This window comes from Corticium candelabrum, chromosome 3 (assembly GCF_963422355.1).
Source record: "Corticium candelabrum chromosome 3, ooCorCand1.1, whole genome shotgun sequence".
NCBI classification, from domain to species: Eukaryota; Metazoa; Porifera; class Homoscleromorpha; order Homosclerophorida; family Plakinidae; genus Corticium; species Corticium candelabrum.
Genome location: NC_085087.1, coordinates 4,974,232 through 4,992,801, shown reverse-complemented (window position 1 = coordinate 4,992,801; position 18,570 = coordinate 4,974,232). Strand labels below are relative to the sequence as shown.

At 41.7% G+C, this 18,570-nt stretch overlaps 2 protein-coding genes across 2 annotated transcripts; one reads left to right on the top strand and one right to left on the bottom strand.

Annotated features, from left to right (window-relative positions):
• The first annotated feature begins 305 nt into the window (after positions 1 to 305).
• On the top strand, positions 306 to 2,316 carry LOC134177215 (uncharacterized). Its single transcript, XM_062643980.1, has 7 exons — positions 306 to 757; positions 835 to 1,107; positions 1,171 to 1,452; positions 1,516 to 1,551; positions 1,737 to 1,811; positions 1,870 to 1,993; positions 2,050 to 2,316. Exons 1-7 carry the CDS (start codon positions 682 to 684, stop codon positions 2,090 to 2,092), a joined length of 909 nt encoding a protein of 302 aa, XP_062499964.1. The 5' UTR covers positions 306 to 681; the 3' UTR covers positions 2,093 to 2,316.
• A 4,011-nt stretch (positions 2,317 to 6,327) lies between these two features.
• Positions 6,328 to 15,050, bottom strand: LOC134177654 (uncharacterized). Its single transcript, XM_062644430.1, has 5 exons — positions 14,229 to 15,050; positions 12,724 to 14,156; positions 7,387 to 7,397; positions 6,775 to 7,021; positions 6,328 to 6,457 (listed from the first exon to the last, which is right to left on the bottom strand). The coding sequence occupies exons 1-5, from the start codon at positions 15,048 to 15,050 to the stop codon at positions 6,328 to 6,330; spliced, it is 2,643 nt and encodes an 880-aa protein (XP_062500414.1).
• Positions 15,051 to 18,570: the final 3,520 nt, after the last annotated feature.

Here is an 18,570-nt window from a genome sequence, read left to right as displayed (position 1 = left end):
ATATATCTACAGCGACTATTGCTCTCTCGATTTGCCCTACTACCACTACAGCACATGCGTTCCAAAGCATTGGCGACGTCGGCGTAAGCAGAACTTAAAACTCAACCACTAGAACGTAAATATCACTGCCAATTGCAGTTCCACTTCCTGTCATGAGACATTCTGCTGATTGTCTGACTATAGCCACTTCGCATTTACCATACAGAATTCCATAGAACGTAAAGGTTCCTATGACGCAAACGGCAGACGAGAGTTAGACACATACATGTAACTATTTTTATTGATCGCTAGATCCTGTGCTGGGGTAGGAGTTTCGACACAAAAGGTTTGATTTTATAAACGCCAACTTGGTTTTCTTCGTTCTCGATCTTGCTAGCATACAACAAAATGTAGTTAGAGCCAACTGCCTTAGTTATGAAAGTGTGGTCACCATTGGCCATCATAAGCTTGAAGACAGCGAAGGCGAAAACGCACGTGCATGGCCATTGAATTGGCTTGCTTCTAACACGTCAGTTACTTGCCACAAACAGTGCAAACGAGGTGCGAGGATTCCGTCATGACATCAGCATCGCATTTCAGTACTTGTTTTAATACGGGTCAACGACGACAGACTCGTCGAAGTGGCAGCTACAGTTGAAACGGCGTTTGCTCACTCTGAAGGTGTGGGACGAAAGACTAGACATGATTACAATTCTGTTGACGCTCCTATGGGTTGTCGGTTTAGTCCGGTCGAAACAGGGTACAGACGTCTTCTGTGGTATGAGTGTTTGTTTGCTTGTTTGTTTGCACACAGCAGCTGTGAGCTGAAAATCTGCGTACATCGGTCTGTTTCAGGCGACAAGTATCACCTGAGCAATGAGAACGTGACCATTTATCAGCAAGAAAACAAGAGTCTTGTCTTGTCGACTAATTCACCTTCTAGCAAGAACATAACGTGGATATTAGATCCTAAACATCGCTCCAGAGCACAGTCTATACGACAGCACCTAAGGATAGACAATCAGAGCAATCTCATCATTGATTTCAATGCCAGACTGAATGATGTTGTCGTGTCGTATTCTATTAACAAAAGTTATAGCAGCGCAACAGCCAGACTGCTAGTTGGCGGTAAAACAAAATAAATTGGTTTGCCTGGACATTTCAATTTTACCTTTGTTATATTTGTATTAGAACCTCCTGTAATCGATGTTTACAACGACAGCTCTGTGACAAGCAATTTGTCAACATCTGATGTATCAGTTGGAAAGCGAGTGATTTGCTTGAGTGTGAGAGCAATTCCGTTTCCTACTCTGTCCGTCTCTTGCAATGGTGTGAGAGTCAGATCATTCGATAAACAGCAAAATGGTGTCACATGCTTCGACTTGTCTTGTGACAAACGCCTAAGTGTCGTTGCAAAAAATTGCTTCGGAAACAAACGCTTGAAATCCGATATCCAGACGCAGCCAGATATCGGTATTGCTTAGCAAAACACTTTCCTGTTTTGGATATATCTGTCTGACGTCACAACTATTGTAGGTGTGCCGACACCCACTCCACTATCTACCAACACAGGTATGACGTTCTTTCATTGATATTAACTTGTTTCAATAGTTCTGTTGTTTTTGTTATGCCAAAGATTGTGCACAAAGCTATTAAAAATTGAAAAATTTTTTGTTTTTAGTTTTGCTAGTTTAAATTGTATATGGCCAAAATTATTATAATTGGTGGTAATAAACATTTAGTCATTTATCTGTTAGAACATTCCACTGGCACGCCAAGCGTCTCTGCAGCATACACCTCTCCTCAGTTCATAACACATTCTGCTGATCACAGTAAAGAGTAATTTTTGTCAATTAATTATTTTATTAAACAATAATATTAACGTTTTAGGTGCACAATTGCCGACAACAACAATTGCTGTTGCTATATCCGTCTCTTTACTATTGTTATTAATCATAGCCATTGCCATGGTGATCCTAGTACCACGGTGGGCAAAGAAACAGTACAACGTGAAGTAAGTATTTTAAACAATTACAGTATAACCTCGGTTATCCGAACGCTTCTGGACAGATCCAACCAACAAGCAGTTTGGATACGTAAAAACGTCGAATAAGTGAAGCTTCGGAGTCCCACACAGCCCTTGGGAGTCTCAAACTATACTTTCTGCACGATACACATGTTTATCAACGCAACTTGTTGTACTACTTTACACTGTAATAGATATTGCTTACATACAACGGGTCGCAATTTCTATTGCTTGAAAGCTTAATACGTTAAATGGAGAATCAGCTGTATATTAATTAACAGTTACATAACCCTACAAAAGAGCTTTACCTCAATGCACACACATTCTCTATTGGCTAGTCTGACTGAAAAAGTAGTCCATGAGTATTGATTGCTTTTGAGTGTCTACCCTTTAACGAATGGCAATTGATCTTAGTTCACGAAGCATGGATGTTTTGTATACAGAAGCCTCAGATTGATATTCCATCCAAGTTAGACACCGTTCCAGCATTATAGCTGCTTCCGAATGACTAATGGGGCAGCTGCTACCTGTGTCTTCTCCAGCTTCTTCATACTCTCCTTATATTTCATCTGCAGTATCATTCCTTGCCGTTTCACAAAATTTTATCGTCAGAAAAAAATTGGACACCAGGATCACCCAAGTCAGCTTGAAGCCATTCGGAAACTTCACTTGTACTAATTCTGACGATAATTGAGTCATCCGCTACTCGCATGACTTTTGCTGGTCGGGTCATTCCCATTTCTACCATGTCTTTCTTATAGGAAAGAATTTTTTCTTTATTGCGTCTGATGTCAGATATCGTTGACCTACCTACGTTATACTTCCGGGCAATCGCTATTAGGGACGATGCCTGGAACAGTTGGAGAATATCCACCTTCTCGTTTATGGTGTTAACTGTACGCCTACGCCGCTTCTTTGAAGGATCGCACTCATCCTTTTCTGTCATAACTCCCACAAGGTGTACGGCGCTCGACTCCCATAAGGTTTCTGCGCTTGCGCAGAGAAGGTTTGTGACGTCATTCCTTTTCAGCCAAGTGTTCGGATACGCGAGGGTTCGGATAACCGAGGTTATACTGTAATACACTTTATAATTAATAAGCAATTACAGGTCTTCTTTTAATTAATAGTAAAGAAGAGAGAAACAGCCAAGAACTTCCATTTGATTGGTATGTATATCTACAGCTGAAATAGGGTTTTTCAAAGAATATAAACCAATTATACAGGCAAATATTCGGAAACAAAACATTGACGAATAATTATAATAATTGCGAAGATCCTTTGCCGTATATGATAACGACAAGAAGTTCAGTTGTTGCTATGACAACAGGTAAATTTGTTTAATTGCGTAATCGTTTTAGCTGCCACGTACTTTGATTTGGTCTGTTTTAGAATCGGTCGAAAGAGGCTACTCGGAACCTGCGATTACGTTAGTTACAGAAAGGAAAAATTAGCGAAGGGAAGGATCTTGAGCATAAAATGTTTGTTTTTTGTATTATATCTAAGACGATTGGTATTTGATTGATTGTTATGTGTAGAGTAGAGACGTGACGTGTCTTGCTCCAAAATACAAGCAGAGACTGAAAATGATAATAATTATATTATATAGTAACAGAAAACGATTGTTTGACTCTATCTTAGATTTGTCAGAATAACCTGCCAAAGTGTCAATATTTTGCTCAAATTTGTATTACATAATCAATGATATAAACAACTACAATTATGTACATTTTGTATTTGCGTCTCTATTGCTTATTGCGTATCAATCGTTACCACCACCAGGCTGTGTGTGTGTGTGTGTGTGTGTGTGTGTGTGTGTGTGTGCATGTGTGTGTGTGTGTGTGTGTGTGTGTGTGTGTGTGTGTGAGAGAGAGAGAGAGAGAGTGTGTGTGTGTATGTGTGTGTGTGTGTGTGTGTGTGTGTGTGTATTTATACTAATTGCAAGAAGCGAGCAACGCACGCAACAACTTTACGTTGTCTGCAATTAGGATTAGACATGCATCGTTATCTATTTTGTTGAATTGGTGATCGAGTCACGTAGACAACGTCTATCTAACGCTTACTACACATTGTGTGACAATCTGTGCTGCTAATGAAGTGCAATCGTCACGTTCTCGCTGTTTTCTAACCAGCGCTGTCAAGCATTTCCTTATCATACAGGCGAACACTGCAGCAGGCAGTCTGATTCAGTTAGGACAGCACGCGTCATTAAATTTTAGCAGCATGCATTTGTTATTAATTAAAGTTAAGAACGGATGAAGTAATACATCTAGGCTCAAATATTTCACATAAAATTGGACGAACGAACCAAAATAAATATAGAAAACAATAACGTTTTGAGTGTGCGCAGTTTTTGTTGTACCGTCTACAAGAAACGTTTTAGTCAAGAAATATATAAAAGAATACCGAACGAAAAGAGGTACGTGTATGCATAGTAGATGTGGGGATCACTCGAGAGTAGGTCTAGTATCATTGCGCATGCGCAAATAAAAAAAATTTACAATTGGTTAAACTCAAACCTGAACTGGGAAGTTCTATAATCGAACATTTAACGGTGTGGCTTAAAGTCTATGTACTGTACATCTTTTCCGAAAGACCAACAATAATTTTGGGATCGTGCTCTGCACGAAACAACAACTGCCAGAGGCTGTCAACACTTCATCTATCTCGTAAACGAATTAACACTTTTAATACATTGAATATTTGTAACAAACAGTTACACTCATCTACTAACTTGTCCACCTACTTGCTAGCATATATGGATTACATGTGCATGTGCACCCATCGTCCTGCACTTACCTTCCCACAATTGTTAGAAAGGCTTACTGTAACTGGGGGGTCCCGTAAGCCAAATAGATTTGCAGTTGCATTTGGTATTGCTCAGATTGTGCAATAACTCGTACTTCGTCTTCACGAATTTCACCTACTGGCCTCTGTGTGTTTTCAACAGTTTCGTAAACGACTTCCGGATGAACGGCTAGAGGTTGGATTTCACGTTCAGAGATACAAAAAGCTCTATTTAGATACAAATAGTTCAGAGACCAGCAGGTATAGCTGTATAAACTATATAAAATATAAAAACCTAACGTACTACCTGTTAGTTGATTTCAATGCAATTTGACGGTCTGTATTTTCGTAGACGACATCAGATTCTGTTTTAAAATGTTAACGTCTACAAAACATATAAATATATAATTATATATTTATAGACCTTGTTTTGTGCCACAGCAATGTTTGCTGCACTGTGTTCATAGACAGTGACGGTACTTGTAAGAAAAACCGACAGTTGCTATGGCAATCACAAGCACGATGCAGCAGCAAATAGCTATCGCAATTGATTGTCCACTGTCTAAACAACCAGATTTTATTGAATACGGCATACATGTACACTTAACGTAGAGCAATTAAAACGGTCTAAATCTTAACTTAATTACCATAATGTCTTTAACCTAAAAAAATTTAAATTATTTATATTAATTTTCTAAGCAAACCCAATGGTACTGAGACAAAACAAAAAGCTTTAAAGTAAATACAATTTCCCTAATTCAAAATCGGAATAAACACATAAACTACTTCAAATTAATTTTTAAAATTAATATATCCAATTGTATATACATATTATGGTTCTCGCAAAAATTGTAGAACAAATCTTACTGAGAATAATTAGTATCTAAAGTGTATTACCAATTACCCTAATAGTTCAAGTACAGTAGTAAAACGTAGCTATGTAGCTACATCACAGGTAAGTATAGATAAGATGCAGAATTGTTGTAGATGGACCACTTTTATGATCGTTGCTTAAGTGTAGTGTTTACTTCCGTTTGCTTTAGCTAGTGGGTGGTGTTTGTGTCTTTAGAGACCAGTCATTCTAAAACATATGTCAAAACGGCCTCGATCACTTTCTGAGTACAAGTACATGGATACTACTGCCCAGTTTCCCTTCTGGTAGTACGTTGTTTGTAATAGAATTAAAGATAACTTTCAATTTAAATGATAACTTTCAATTTGTTTAACTAATTTAACATTTGCATTAGATATAATAAACATAATTTTTACTATTTGTTTTGCCTTTTTCAAAACCGTCCCCTACAAACCTGTTGTATATGCAGTTACAGCATTTGTAGTCTTGATCACTACTGTAGTTGACGTACAGTTATCCATACAAATAGTTATATAAATCTGTGAATTAATAATTGTCAGGCAACATTATAATTAAATGCATTTCAATAGAAACATCATAAGCAGAGTTCATTCGCTTACTTTGAGTTTTTGTTCCTCCCTTTACTAATGTAGTTGAGTTAATATTAGGTACTGAAACAGTACTGTCAACGGTTGTGATATAGCCAGATGATTGCTTTCGTTGAACCAAGAAAGATAAAGCATGTGTATATTGAGATATAGATAATATCGTTGTCGTAACCCTCAATGTTGATTGGACCACTGCTGTAGCTTTGCCTATAGGTGTACAGAAAATTGCAATTAAAATATTTGCAATCACAATAATAAAAAGTTACTATTAGCTGTTTACTTGTTGAAGATGGTGGAACAGATACCGGTGTGTCATATGTCAAATCAAAATAGAAAATACAAATTTTTATATTGCAATATTAATCTGCAATGTCAAGCAAAACTCACTTGTTGACTTGATAATAACTGCCATAGAGAACGTAAAATTTACATTTTGGAAACATGTTTTCATTTGCATGATATAGTTTCCGTTATCTGTTTCTTGTAGTGATTTCATCCACAGACAGCCATGATGATAGTAATACCGATCACGTGCAATGTATTTGTAGAAAGTTGTAGTATTGCCGTCAGTTACCTCTTTCAACAAGAAAATATGAACTTGAGGAGATGGAGTGATGATATCGCTGTCATTCGGTCTGATACAAAATACTGGCTGTTGTCCTGAATGGACGTGCACTTGCTGGCGACTTGCATTTCGGTTAATGACGTCTAAATAGAATATGAAATCTATTTTGCAAAATGAATTGTTTAGTCCATAACGTCGCACTTGACCTGTACACGTAATTATCAAGAATCCAAATTATATACTAACCAAACAAATGCAGGATAGCTGCACTGCTCCTGTCAATTGCATATATGCTGTCTTTACTATACTTGTAAATGTAATATACAACAAGATGATTCAATTGTTCGTTCATAGGACCGATTGTAGTCTCTTCTCCATTCAAGTTCTTGCCAAGTAAATGTTGTTTTCTTGTAGGTATAGTCCTCCATTCTATGAAAACATTGCTCCTTTCCCGTGGTACTGATTGTAAAGTGACGTAAGTGTTAGGCAAAAGATAAATATGTAAAGCAGTAGACCCAAGGACGTGAGGACCTTCTCCTAGTAAGAAAAGAAAGAAAAATTAGAAAATCACCTCGTTTAAAACTAAATCATAAACAATACACATCAAAGCTTAATTGAAAAACCACAAAGCAAAACTACGAATCCATTCTGTATGTCAACGAGACTCATTTTTACCACAAACTGATTGTCGCTCACATGATGACCGATCTAAGACGACACTAACAGCAAGAAGCAGAAAGAATGTAGCCGAAGCTCGACTAGAACAATCGAACACGGAACGCCAATTAGCCATGCAAGTAATTATCACATCGTCCTCAACACTTCTGAATTAATGATGCATTAATTATTTATTAATTAATTAATTGCTTTCTCAGAACAAAATACGAATTCAAATGTTAAGAAACAGTATAGTCATAATCAGAATGTATACATAAAATATAAAAAATAGAAGCAAGCAATTACAATTATCAATAATGACGATATTAATATTAAAAAATTAATGAATACGTACGGGATAGTTACAAGGTGTTGCGTTACACAACACTCACACCACAAACGTATGACACGTGCAACGCAACTGGCTTCTGCATTGAAACGTATACTAGTAGTTAGCAGCGCTCACATTTTTCTGTATATAAATTGAGTGCTTTAGCTATGTTGAAATCAATTAATATGCGTGCAGATTGACAATACTTTACCAGCAGTTGGACTGTCACTTTCTTGGCCTTTGCATTATCAATGCATATTAATGGCTGCCATGGAGTCTGTCTTTTACAACAAGATTGGGTTCTGTCCCATCCAAGATGGTACACAAAATATAGGTACAAAACTGTAACCAAATTACTTTTTGTTTATAGTAATAATCACATACAATCAAAGAGAATCGTGAAAAATAGATGTCACAGCTTAGTTTCCATTGTCTAGCTGAGGTCAGATGGTACTGACAAAACTACAACAAATTGGTTTGTGTGTGTGTGTGTGTGTGTGTGTGTGTGTGTGTGCGCGCGCGCGCGCGCGTGTGTGTGTGTGTGTGTTTGTGTGTGTGTGTGTGTGTGTGTGTGTGTGTGTGTGTGTGTGTGTGTGTGTGTGTGTGTGTGGTGGAGCGCATTGTAGAGTGTTTGTGAATACATCCGGGATTTTAGATTCCGTGATGAGGGTTGAAGGTTCGATCCTGGTGGAGGCGACACTGTCGCAGTTTCCTTGAGCAAGAAACTCACCCACACTTGCTTCTCTTGACTCAGGAGTATAAATGAGTACCTAGTCATTGACTGGGGTGGACAAGACCGCTGGCTTGGCAGCAACATCATGCAGCAGACGGGTACGTGTGTGCCTTGGTGTCCAGTCATAGAGCTGCGCCATTGTCAGTGCCCCTGGATGACTCTGGCTAGCCTCGTCTCCAGACTCACGTGAGCCTGGCAGTGTCCGGTTCCCGTATGAAACTTTCAGCCTCCCGTGAGTCTGGACTCACCCCGCCTACTTTCACACACTTACTTCACTAAGTGTCACCCCACGTCATAGTCTTGGCACCCCACGTGACTACATGGTACGTACGTCACAAACTCAATTAGCTTAAATCTATCTAATGTGTGACCCAGCAGACTGTATATCACGCCCAAGCTTCCAAACAGCGGATGGTGACTCTCCACAGTGAGTGATTCACAACGTTCACGCTATCCAAATCTCAAGACGACTTCAGAATGTGGAAAGGTGAGGGTATTCCTAGCTAAGTTATTGTCCTACTCGCGTAGACTGGCGAGCCTGCCAAGTCTAGTTACAGCGATCCGGACTGCGCGTGTAGTTCACTCGTTGTTTCGTCGCACATCCGCTATCTGCATGGCCCTTGCTAGTGCACAGACTCTAATGGCCAGTAGGGCGCGCAATGGCAACAAGAGACACATTGACATGAAATTGCAGTCCGCTCTCCGTGTTTTCAATTATGATGACTTTCGGGAGAGTAAACTTGAAGTCTCCAGGGCCATTCTATGGGGAAAAGACATCTTTGTCCGCACAAACAACGAGTGAACTACACGTGGAGTCCGGATCGCTGTAACTAGACTTGACAGGCTCGCCAGTCTACGCGAGTGGGACAATAACTTAGCTAGGAATACACTCACCTTTCCACATGCTGAAGTCGTCTTGAGATTTGGATAGCGTGAAGGTGGTGAATCACTCACTTTGGAGAGTCACCATCCGCTGTTTGGAAGCTTGGGCGTGATACACAGTCTGCTGGGTCACACATTAGATAGATTTAAGCTAATTGAGTTTGTGACGTACGTACTATTTAGTCACGTGGGGTGCCAAGACTATGACGTGGGGTGACACTTAGTGAAGTAAGTGTGTGAAAGTAGGCGCGGTGAGTCCAGACTCACGGGAGGCTGAAAGTGTTATACGGGAACCGGACACTGCCAGACTCACGTGAGTCTGGGGACGCGGCTAACTCTGGCCAAGCTCCAGGTGGATTGTAGCGCCGGCCCAAAGACTCCACGTAGCGCATGAAGGCCCTGTCTCTAGAGGCAGGAAGAGCTATCTTCGCAACTGACCTCAAGGTCGACGTCGAAAGACTTGGAGGGCTTAACATTTGTCCATTTGTCCATGTGTGTTTGTGTGTGTGTGTGTGTGTGTGTGTGTGTGTGTGTGTGTGTGTGTGTGTGTGTGTGTGTTTGTGTGTGTGTGTGTGTGTGTGTGTGTGTGTGTGTGTGTGTCTGTGTGTGTGTGTGTGTGTGTGTTTGTGTGTGTGTGTGTGTGTGTGTGTGTGTGTGTGTGTGTGTGTGTGTGTGTGTGTGTGTGTGTGTGTACAAATTGTAAGAAGCGAGCAACACATGCAACAACTTTACGCTGTCTGCAATTAGCATTAGACGTGCATCGTTATCTAATTTGTTGAATTGGTGATCGAGTCACGCAAACAACGTCTATCTAACGCTTACTAAACATTGTTTGACGATCAGTGCTGCTAATGAAGTGCAATCGACAAGTACTCGCCCTTTTCTAATCAGCGCTGTCAAGCATTTCCTCTGCATGCAGGCGAACACTGCAGCAGCAAACCTGATTCAGTTAGGACGGCGCGCGTCATTAAATTTTAACACTATACGTTTGATATTAAATTGTTGTACGGTATCCGTAGGCGCCTCGTGTTCGTGAGTAACACGTCCGACGGAGTTTCCAGACCATCAATTGAAACATCGAGTCTTAGTTATACAATACGTATTTGTTTAAATTCTAGCTGTCATGGAAGGAAACATGCAAACTTCATAGTATTTTAGATACGTACATAGGCGTGTTATAGGTTGTCGTCGTTTTGCGATCGTGATCAAGACAATTGAAATGTACAGTCTAGGTATGCACTCAGTTCCGTTATAACGACAGTGGTATGGTATTTACTGACATAGAAATTGATATCAGCAAACATTGACTATCAACAGATGCAGCACAGTGTAGTAAAGGATTGATCATATTGATGTGTGAATAGTTGACTGTAGGTGGCACTCAACTCCTGTCACGTACACACAGTCCCTAGCTACAATACAAAAGGATGGGTCGACGAAAGTTCAGGAAGCGTTTTTGCCGTCGTTTGGTCACTTGCACGAATCGTTCTTAGACTCATCTGTAGTCGGAAACGGAAACGCTCTCTTAAGTTATGTCCTATCATGAAACGTGGTTGTGGGGAGGAGAAATTTGAGATTTGTGTGTGTACACACACACACACACACACACACACACACACACACACACACACACACACACACACACACACACACACACACACACACACACACACACACACACACACAATAAGCTCGATGGAGACGAAATAGGAGCACGCCCATTTCTATTGTGCGACCGGGATTAGAAACCTCGCTACGCTCGGCAATTGAAGTTAAGACAGGATGAACTAATACATCTAGGCTCAAATATTTCACTAAAACTGGACGAACTAACCAAAATAAAATTAGAAAGTAATAACGTTCTGAGTATGCGCAGTTTTTGTTGCAACGTCTACAAGAAACGTTTAAGCCGAGTGACAAAACATATGAACGGATACCGAACGAAAATAGGTACGTGTATGCATAGCAGATGTGGTGACCACGTGAGAGTATGTCCAGGATTATCGCGCATGTGCAGACCAAATGTTTCCAATCGTATCAAACTAAAACCTAAACTGGAAATTTCTGGAATTAAAACATTTAATGGTCTGGATAAGGTCTATGTACTCTACATTCTTTCTGGAAAACAACCATAATTTGGGATCGTGTTTTGCACGAAACGTCAACTGACAAGAAGCAGTCAACACCGCATCAATCTCCTAAACCAATTAACTCTTTCAATACATTGCGTATTTGTAACAAACAGCTACACTCATCTACTAGCTTGCCCACCTACTTGCTAGCATGGATATATCGTTTAGATGTGCATGTATACCCATCGTCCAGCATTTACCTTCCCACAATTGTTAGAAACGCTTACTGTAACTGAAGGGTTCCGTAAGCCAAATTGATTTGCAGTTGGTATTGCTCAGATTGTGCAACAGCTGATACTTCGTCTGCACAAGCTTCACCTACTGACCTCTGTGTGTCTCCAATAGTTTCGTAAACGACTTCCGAACGAACGGATACAGGTTGGATTTAACGTTGAGAGATACAAAAAACTCTATTTAGGTACAAACAGTTCAGAAACCAGCAGATACAGCTATATGAACTAAATTTAAAATAAATAAACCTAACGTATTACCTGCTAGTTGATTTCAATGCAATTTGACCGTCTGTATTTTCGTAGACGACTTCAGATTCTGTTTAAAAATGCTAGCGTCTATACAACATATAAATATATGATTATATATTTATACTAGTACACATGGCCCGTCCTTCGTACGGGCAAGATACTGTAGTGTAAAGATAGGTCTGTGGACACTTCACGTGCAATCTTTATTGCGGGGTCCCGGATTCGGAACCCGTTCGTTGCACGGCTACATTAGCAGGCGAAAGTTACAACTGTAGATGTGTGGGTGTTTCTTTCCTATATCTGCTGCGCATTTTACTGGTACTAAGTCCTAGCAGTATGAAGATAGTAGCACAATGGCAACACATGCACGTCATTAGCCTAGTTATCTGACTCTCTCTCTCTGAGCGTGTTCAGTGGCTTTTAAAAAAGGCGGTTTTTAAATATTTGGTGGGATACTATCATTTCACTGTAGTGCTTTTGCATACGCGTTGTTTTCGTTTTTTCTTCAAGTGCATAGACTAAAAGACTGTCATATGTTCTTCATGTCAACATTCACTGCAACGCTCTCTGATATACTACATTTTTTATTTTTCGCTCCGGTGCGTTGATACAGAGGCTGCTAGGTCTGCCAACTCTTGAGCACCCAACGTACAGATGCCTGTGCGAAAAGCAAGGTGTTTGCAAGTCTAACCCAACAACTTTCAATGATCGACCTTGTGATTTACTGATGGACATTGCAAAGCAAACTTTTAGTGGAAACTGCAGTCGTTTAAATTGCAACGGAAGGTCCGATGGTATGAGTTGTATTCTTGGTATAAAGATGTCTTTTCCTTGAGCTTGTCCTGTCAGTACGGTGGCTTCAAGAACATGCGGCAAAGTCTGTTTAACGATGAGTCGTGTTCCATTGCAAAGATCGGGTGCATCCAGATTTCGGAGAAGCATAACTGGGCACCCTACTTTCAATCTAAGATTATGCGGTGGCATGCCAGGAAGGTCTGAGGAATTCAGAATCTCGGTTGGATACTGCACAGAATCCGACATGTCCACAACTTTGTCAATAGACTTTAGCAGCTGTTCTTTTCCAGGCAATTGCATAAGAAGTTTTTCATTGATTTTGCTGGCCATGTCATTTCTTTGTGCAAGGATGGCACGCTCGCACAACCACTTGTGGTTCTTGTAGTTTACAGTCAAGTTGGGGAAGACTTTTCTGCTATGAGCCTCTACACCGTTAACTAATTCTCCACATCCGGGTGGTATGGTTACCAGTCCGCTCTCATCAGCAGTCAGTTCGCCGTTTCCAATTGATAGCAGCATCGATGTAAGCTCTCCCACTGTTGCGTCCCCTTCAAGATACACTCTCATGTTAGTAGACAGGGTGAGAGTTTGGACTTGCTGCCATAGAAAAGAAGATTTAAGGCAAGCTGAAAGTTTATCTGCCCGGGTTCCCCTCTGTATGACTGGCAAAGTTTGCCGAAAATCATCAGCAAGTAAAACGGTTACACCGCCAAAGGCTGCTTGTTGTGTTTCTCTGATATCTCTTAGCGTGCGATCAAGAGCCTTCGGCGCCAGCTTGTTTGCCATTGTACACTCATCCCACACAATCAACTGACATTGCTTTAGTATTGTGGCCATTCCTGTACCCTTAGCGATTTTACAGGTTGGCGTCTCCGTATGTGCCAAGTTTAACGGAAGTTTGAAAGCTGAGTGGGCAGTCCTGCAAAGTTTCCGCAATTCCTGATGAAGCAACAGCAACAACATTTTCTTTTGTTGCCTCACCTTTTCAAGTAAAAGATTGAGGAGGAACGTCTTGCCTGTGCCACCAGGTGCATCTAGAAAGATAATACCACGAGATCCACTATGCATGTTGTCTAGGATGACGTGATAAGCCGCAGCTTTGTCTGGCGCCAGTAATGGTTTGTTGCTTGATACGTACGCTGTAAGCTCATCTTGGTCATAGTTGGTATCTCTGATCAAGTCTCTGCAATTGCATACATGCTGGTCTCTCTGAGGTGTCGGCAGACCATACGTTCTAAGCTCGTGGCCTCTTAATCTAATAACTATGTCTTCCAACAGTATGAGTGCTTGGTTGAAGCAAGGTTCTTGGCTACGATTCTGATAGCGAACCTAAAAATGGAGAAGAAAATGTTAGAGTTGCAGTTGCTGTAACCTGTAAGTTTGTAGGTAACAAATTCTTACCTCAAGTAGTATGTCTTCGGCTAAGCTCTCTTTACGTTTATCCCACAGGCTTTTTGAGTTTCCCAGCCCACACGTGACGAGCATAGTGCCAAACAGATTTCTCAGCATGCGGGGAGAGCGACTGAGAGCAGCTTCTTCTAGAGTTGCGCTCCAGTGACCTTCATTCTCCAACAAACCCCTCATCGAGCAAGCTTCTCTGAAAGTTGCACAATTGAATTGATTGACCATTCTAAGATCTTCATACGATGTCGGCTCTCTGACTATGTGAAGGAGAAGGTGCAAGCAATAGCATTCAAATGCGCTTGGGTGGATAGTGTACACTCTACCAAGAGTGTCGCATGACTTGATTCCTGGATTTCCTTCCACATGGATGCCCTGGATGCGTCGTTTCCATTTCTTACTGTATCTGTCCCATCTGTAGTTATGTGACACATTGCAATGCAAAAGAGTTTTGGCAAAGTCGTCTTCTCGGCAAAGGTCGAAGAATGCTGTCAAAGTAGTTCTAGGTGGCTCTGCTATTCTGTCTCTTACGTTGTCTTCGGTAAAATACACACATTGCCCATTCTCCAAGTGCAGATACAAATGCTCTACTGGTGGATACCTGTGATGAATCGGGAAGTCGAGAATACACCATGTTGCTTCACTGCTGCAGATGTATCTTCCAATCTTGTACCTTGAAACCTCATCCCTCCTCATTTCTTGCCGTTCCAGCCCGAATACTGCCTGATCGCTACCTTTGTTGACGTATTTACATATGTACTTAATCGATTTCACTGTATTGCAGTACTCAACATTAATGTGCGCATTGAAGATCTTGGACATAGGGCAATAAGGGACCACCCACTTGTTGTCAATTTCCACTTCGTTGCAAGCTAAGATTGTCACTTTTGCTGTAAAGCCACCATCTCCCGCCTTTCTTCTGCGGTAAAGTGGGTACCCGTCGTGCCCTGTCTGAGTCTCCCGGAGAAGCTCTCTTGGATATCGTTTCGTACACTTGCCGTCTTTCATGCATGGCGACTTTCGGTTTAGTGCACCGCATGGCCCATGGATCATGTGCTACTTGATGATGTTGTAGAGCACTGAGTCGTCTTCGGGGTTGGGTATCTCTGCACTAATAATAGGGTCGACATCAGCAGGGTGGAGTTTCTCTTCAAGCCACACCAAGATATGCGAATGGGGGAGGCCCCGCTTTTGCCACTCGATGGAGGACATGTGACAGCGTGTTGTGCCAAAGATGGCCACGTTTATGAGCAATTCCATTAGCTTCTTAACCTTTAGGCGAAAGACTCTGGCCAGAAGGTCGTGTTTGTTCTGAGATGTTTGTCCTCTCATCAGCTAATCTTTTATCTTCAGCCAAGAGGGGTTGCATGTAAAACTTATAAAAAGATCAGGACGGCCGTACTTTCTGACATACGTCATTGCATCTTGAGTCTTCTCATTCATGTACCTGGGACCGCCAGTGAAAGAAGATGGAAGAATAACTGTTCGACCAAGGTCAGTATCTTGGCTATCCTGTGCGAGAGCATCTTTTAGGTGGATGTAGCTGTCGACTAGTAATTTGCTCTGATTGTGGCGTACGTACCGGAGACGTTCTCCCTCAATCTTAGCGTACATATCGACTAAAAACTGATGGAAGAGGTTTTTTGGTTCTAAGTAGGTGGTTAAAATTGTTGGTCCTCACCATGATTCTGTAGGCGTAGAATTCCATAGCGAATACTTTATTGTTGGTAGGTAAATCTGTTCTTGGGTCAACTTCACGCAGTTCGAAATTATATCCATCTTCGCCGCGACAGAAGAGTAGCGAGTACTGAAGAGCATCGTCGGATCTGTGGGTTTTGGCGACTCGTTAAAGCTGGTCGCTGCGCTTTTGAAGAACAATGTCACGCTTGTTGAATTGTTGGCCAACGATGAGAACAGCAACTTCATCTGTCAGTGGAGCGTTAAATCGTCTTGAATGTTCCATGGTTGGAGCTTTGTCTGGTCGAATAACTATGCGGTGCTCTGGTAGGTCCAACTTCTCTAGGGCAGTCTTGAAGCTCGCCACATAATTGTTGACGTTGTGGAGCATCTCCTGAAGAGACAAATTAATGTCAATCTTTACACCAGGCACAGATCTGCATCGTGTCTCAGCTTGTTCTTGTTTATCACCCATAAAATAGATTTCCAGAAACTCTGGGTTTTCTCCTGACTGAGGTTGCATGGTACCAACTCTGTGGTAAACCTGGCCCTGAACTTTAAAGGTGGGCATAAATTCTAGTAGACAGACCCTTTCTGTACATCCAAAGCATGTCATCTGGAATGCAAAGTTGTATTTTCTGATGTTATTAACAAATTGCTTTGAATCGTGATTCTCTAAGAGAAGCAAAGATTTGAGCGGCTCGGGGATGTTTGAGATAAGAGGCAGATTGACTTTCCCATTTGAACAATACATTCCCGGTGCTTCGCCACCCATTTTAGGGCATGGCAATACTGACACTCTTTGGACATTGCCCCAATTTGTACATCAGCATGTCCGCTGTAGTCAATCGATTGGTCGTAGTTAAAAGCTCTCCTCTTCCATCGTTCAACTGTTGGTTTTGATTCCTTCTTACCTCTGAGTCTTTTCTGTGGCTGATCTGGTGTCTCTTCTTGGCGTGCTCGTGCAGTGCCTTCTCTGTCAGCAGACGTTCTTGCTTGTCGCTTTTCTGGTGTCTCTTCTTGTCGTGCTCGTGCAGTGCTTCTCTGTCAGCAGACGTTCTTGCTTGTCGCTGCTCTGGTTTTCCTTCTTGTCATGCTCTTGAGGTTATTTCTCTGTTCGCAGATTGTCTCTCTTGCTGCTGCTCTGATGTTTCAAACTCTCTCGCTCTGCCTGTTCTGTCATTGTTCATGGCTAGTCTCAATTCACGGCTAACGGCTGTTTCTTCAGCTCTGTTGTTTCGTATTCTCTTCGCAGCTGATGTGCGACGGCCAATTGCTACGCGTTTTGGCCGTCCCATGTCGTTAGTAATCGATTCTTAAATTGACTCATATGCTACTATCACAAATCCCGTGCATTTTTACAAAACCCGGATGTAGATAGCTTACGCATGCATGGCCATGTCCAAACTACGATTAGTTAATTAATTAATTAAATTTTAGTTGGTACCCTGCTCCGAAGGCCTCTTTTAGTCTACTACGAACGTTCGAACGTCAGCAAAACTTTGCTCTGGCACGCAATTGTCTGCAGCTACACGTATTCGCGTAGTATGTAGTTTATTAATTAAACGGTAGGTTTTTAGACACGTTACAAACGGCGCATTTACTTGATTAGCGAATGCACGACCCGTCCTTTTAGAGGCAGAGTAGTGTTTTAGCCGAAGACGCACGCTGTGTATGAGCACGTCATGTGCAATCTTTGTTGCGAGGTCCCGGATATGATGAATGAATTCAAATCTTGCTATTCGCCCTTGTTTCGATCGAAATCGACACACTCCCCGTGTAGCGCTTGCTGCAGAAAACATGTAGGTTGGATTCGGTGCAAATGCAATCAGAATTTGGAGAGAAACGAGAGCGATAGAAGAGTAAGTTTGGTCGGCAAGAGATATTCGATCGCTCGAAGCTTTGCGAAGGACGACGATGCATACGGTGCACACAGGACTGGTATGAGCCTGTGTTCGAATGAACAGGAATGTGTAGCGTGTGCGTCGTCGAGAAATTTTACGCGGCAGTCGAACCCTCGAGAGGGGAGCCGGTGCATAATTTTTTAATTCTTTTACGCAAACCTTCCTCTGTCCGTACCGAGTGTGCGTACTGATTTCGGTTGCAAACGGACAAAAGACGTGGCCCCCAAACGCGAACACACACACACACACACACACACACACACACACACACACAAACACACACACACACGACAATTTGAGCTTTATATAGTAGACTAGGATCCATGGCCCGTCCTTCGTACGGGCAAGACTGCAGTGTAAAGATAGGTCTGTGGACACGTCACGTGCAATATTTGTTGCGAGATCCCGGATGTGCTGAATGAATTCGAATCTTGCTCTTCGCGCTTGTTTCAATAGAAATCGACACACTCCCCGTGTAGCGCTTGCTGCAGAAAATGTGTAGGTTGGATTCGGTGCAAATACAATCGGAATTTGAAGAGAAACGATAGCGCTAGAAGAGTAAGTTTCGTCGACAAGAGATATTCGATTGCTCGAAGCTTTGCGAAAGACGACGATGCATACAGTCTACACAAGACTGGTGCGGGCGTGTGTTCGAATGAACTGCAAGGTGTAGCGTTTGCGTCGTCGAGAAGTTTTTTGCGTGGGTCGATCCCCCGAGAGAGGACCCGGTGCATTATTTTTTTATTTTTTTACGCAAACCT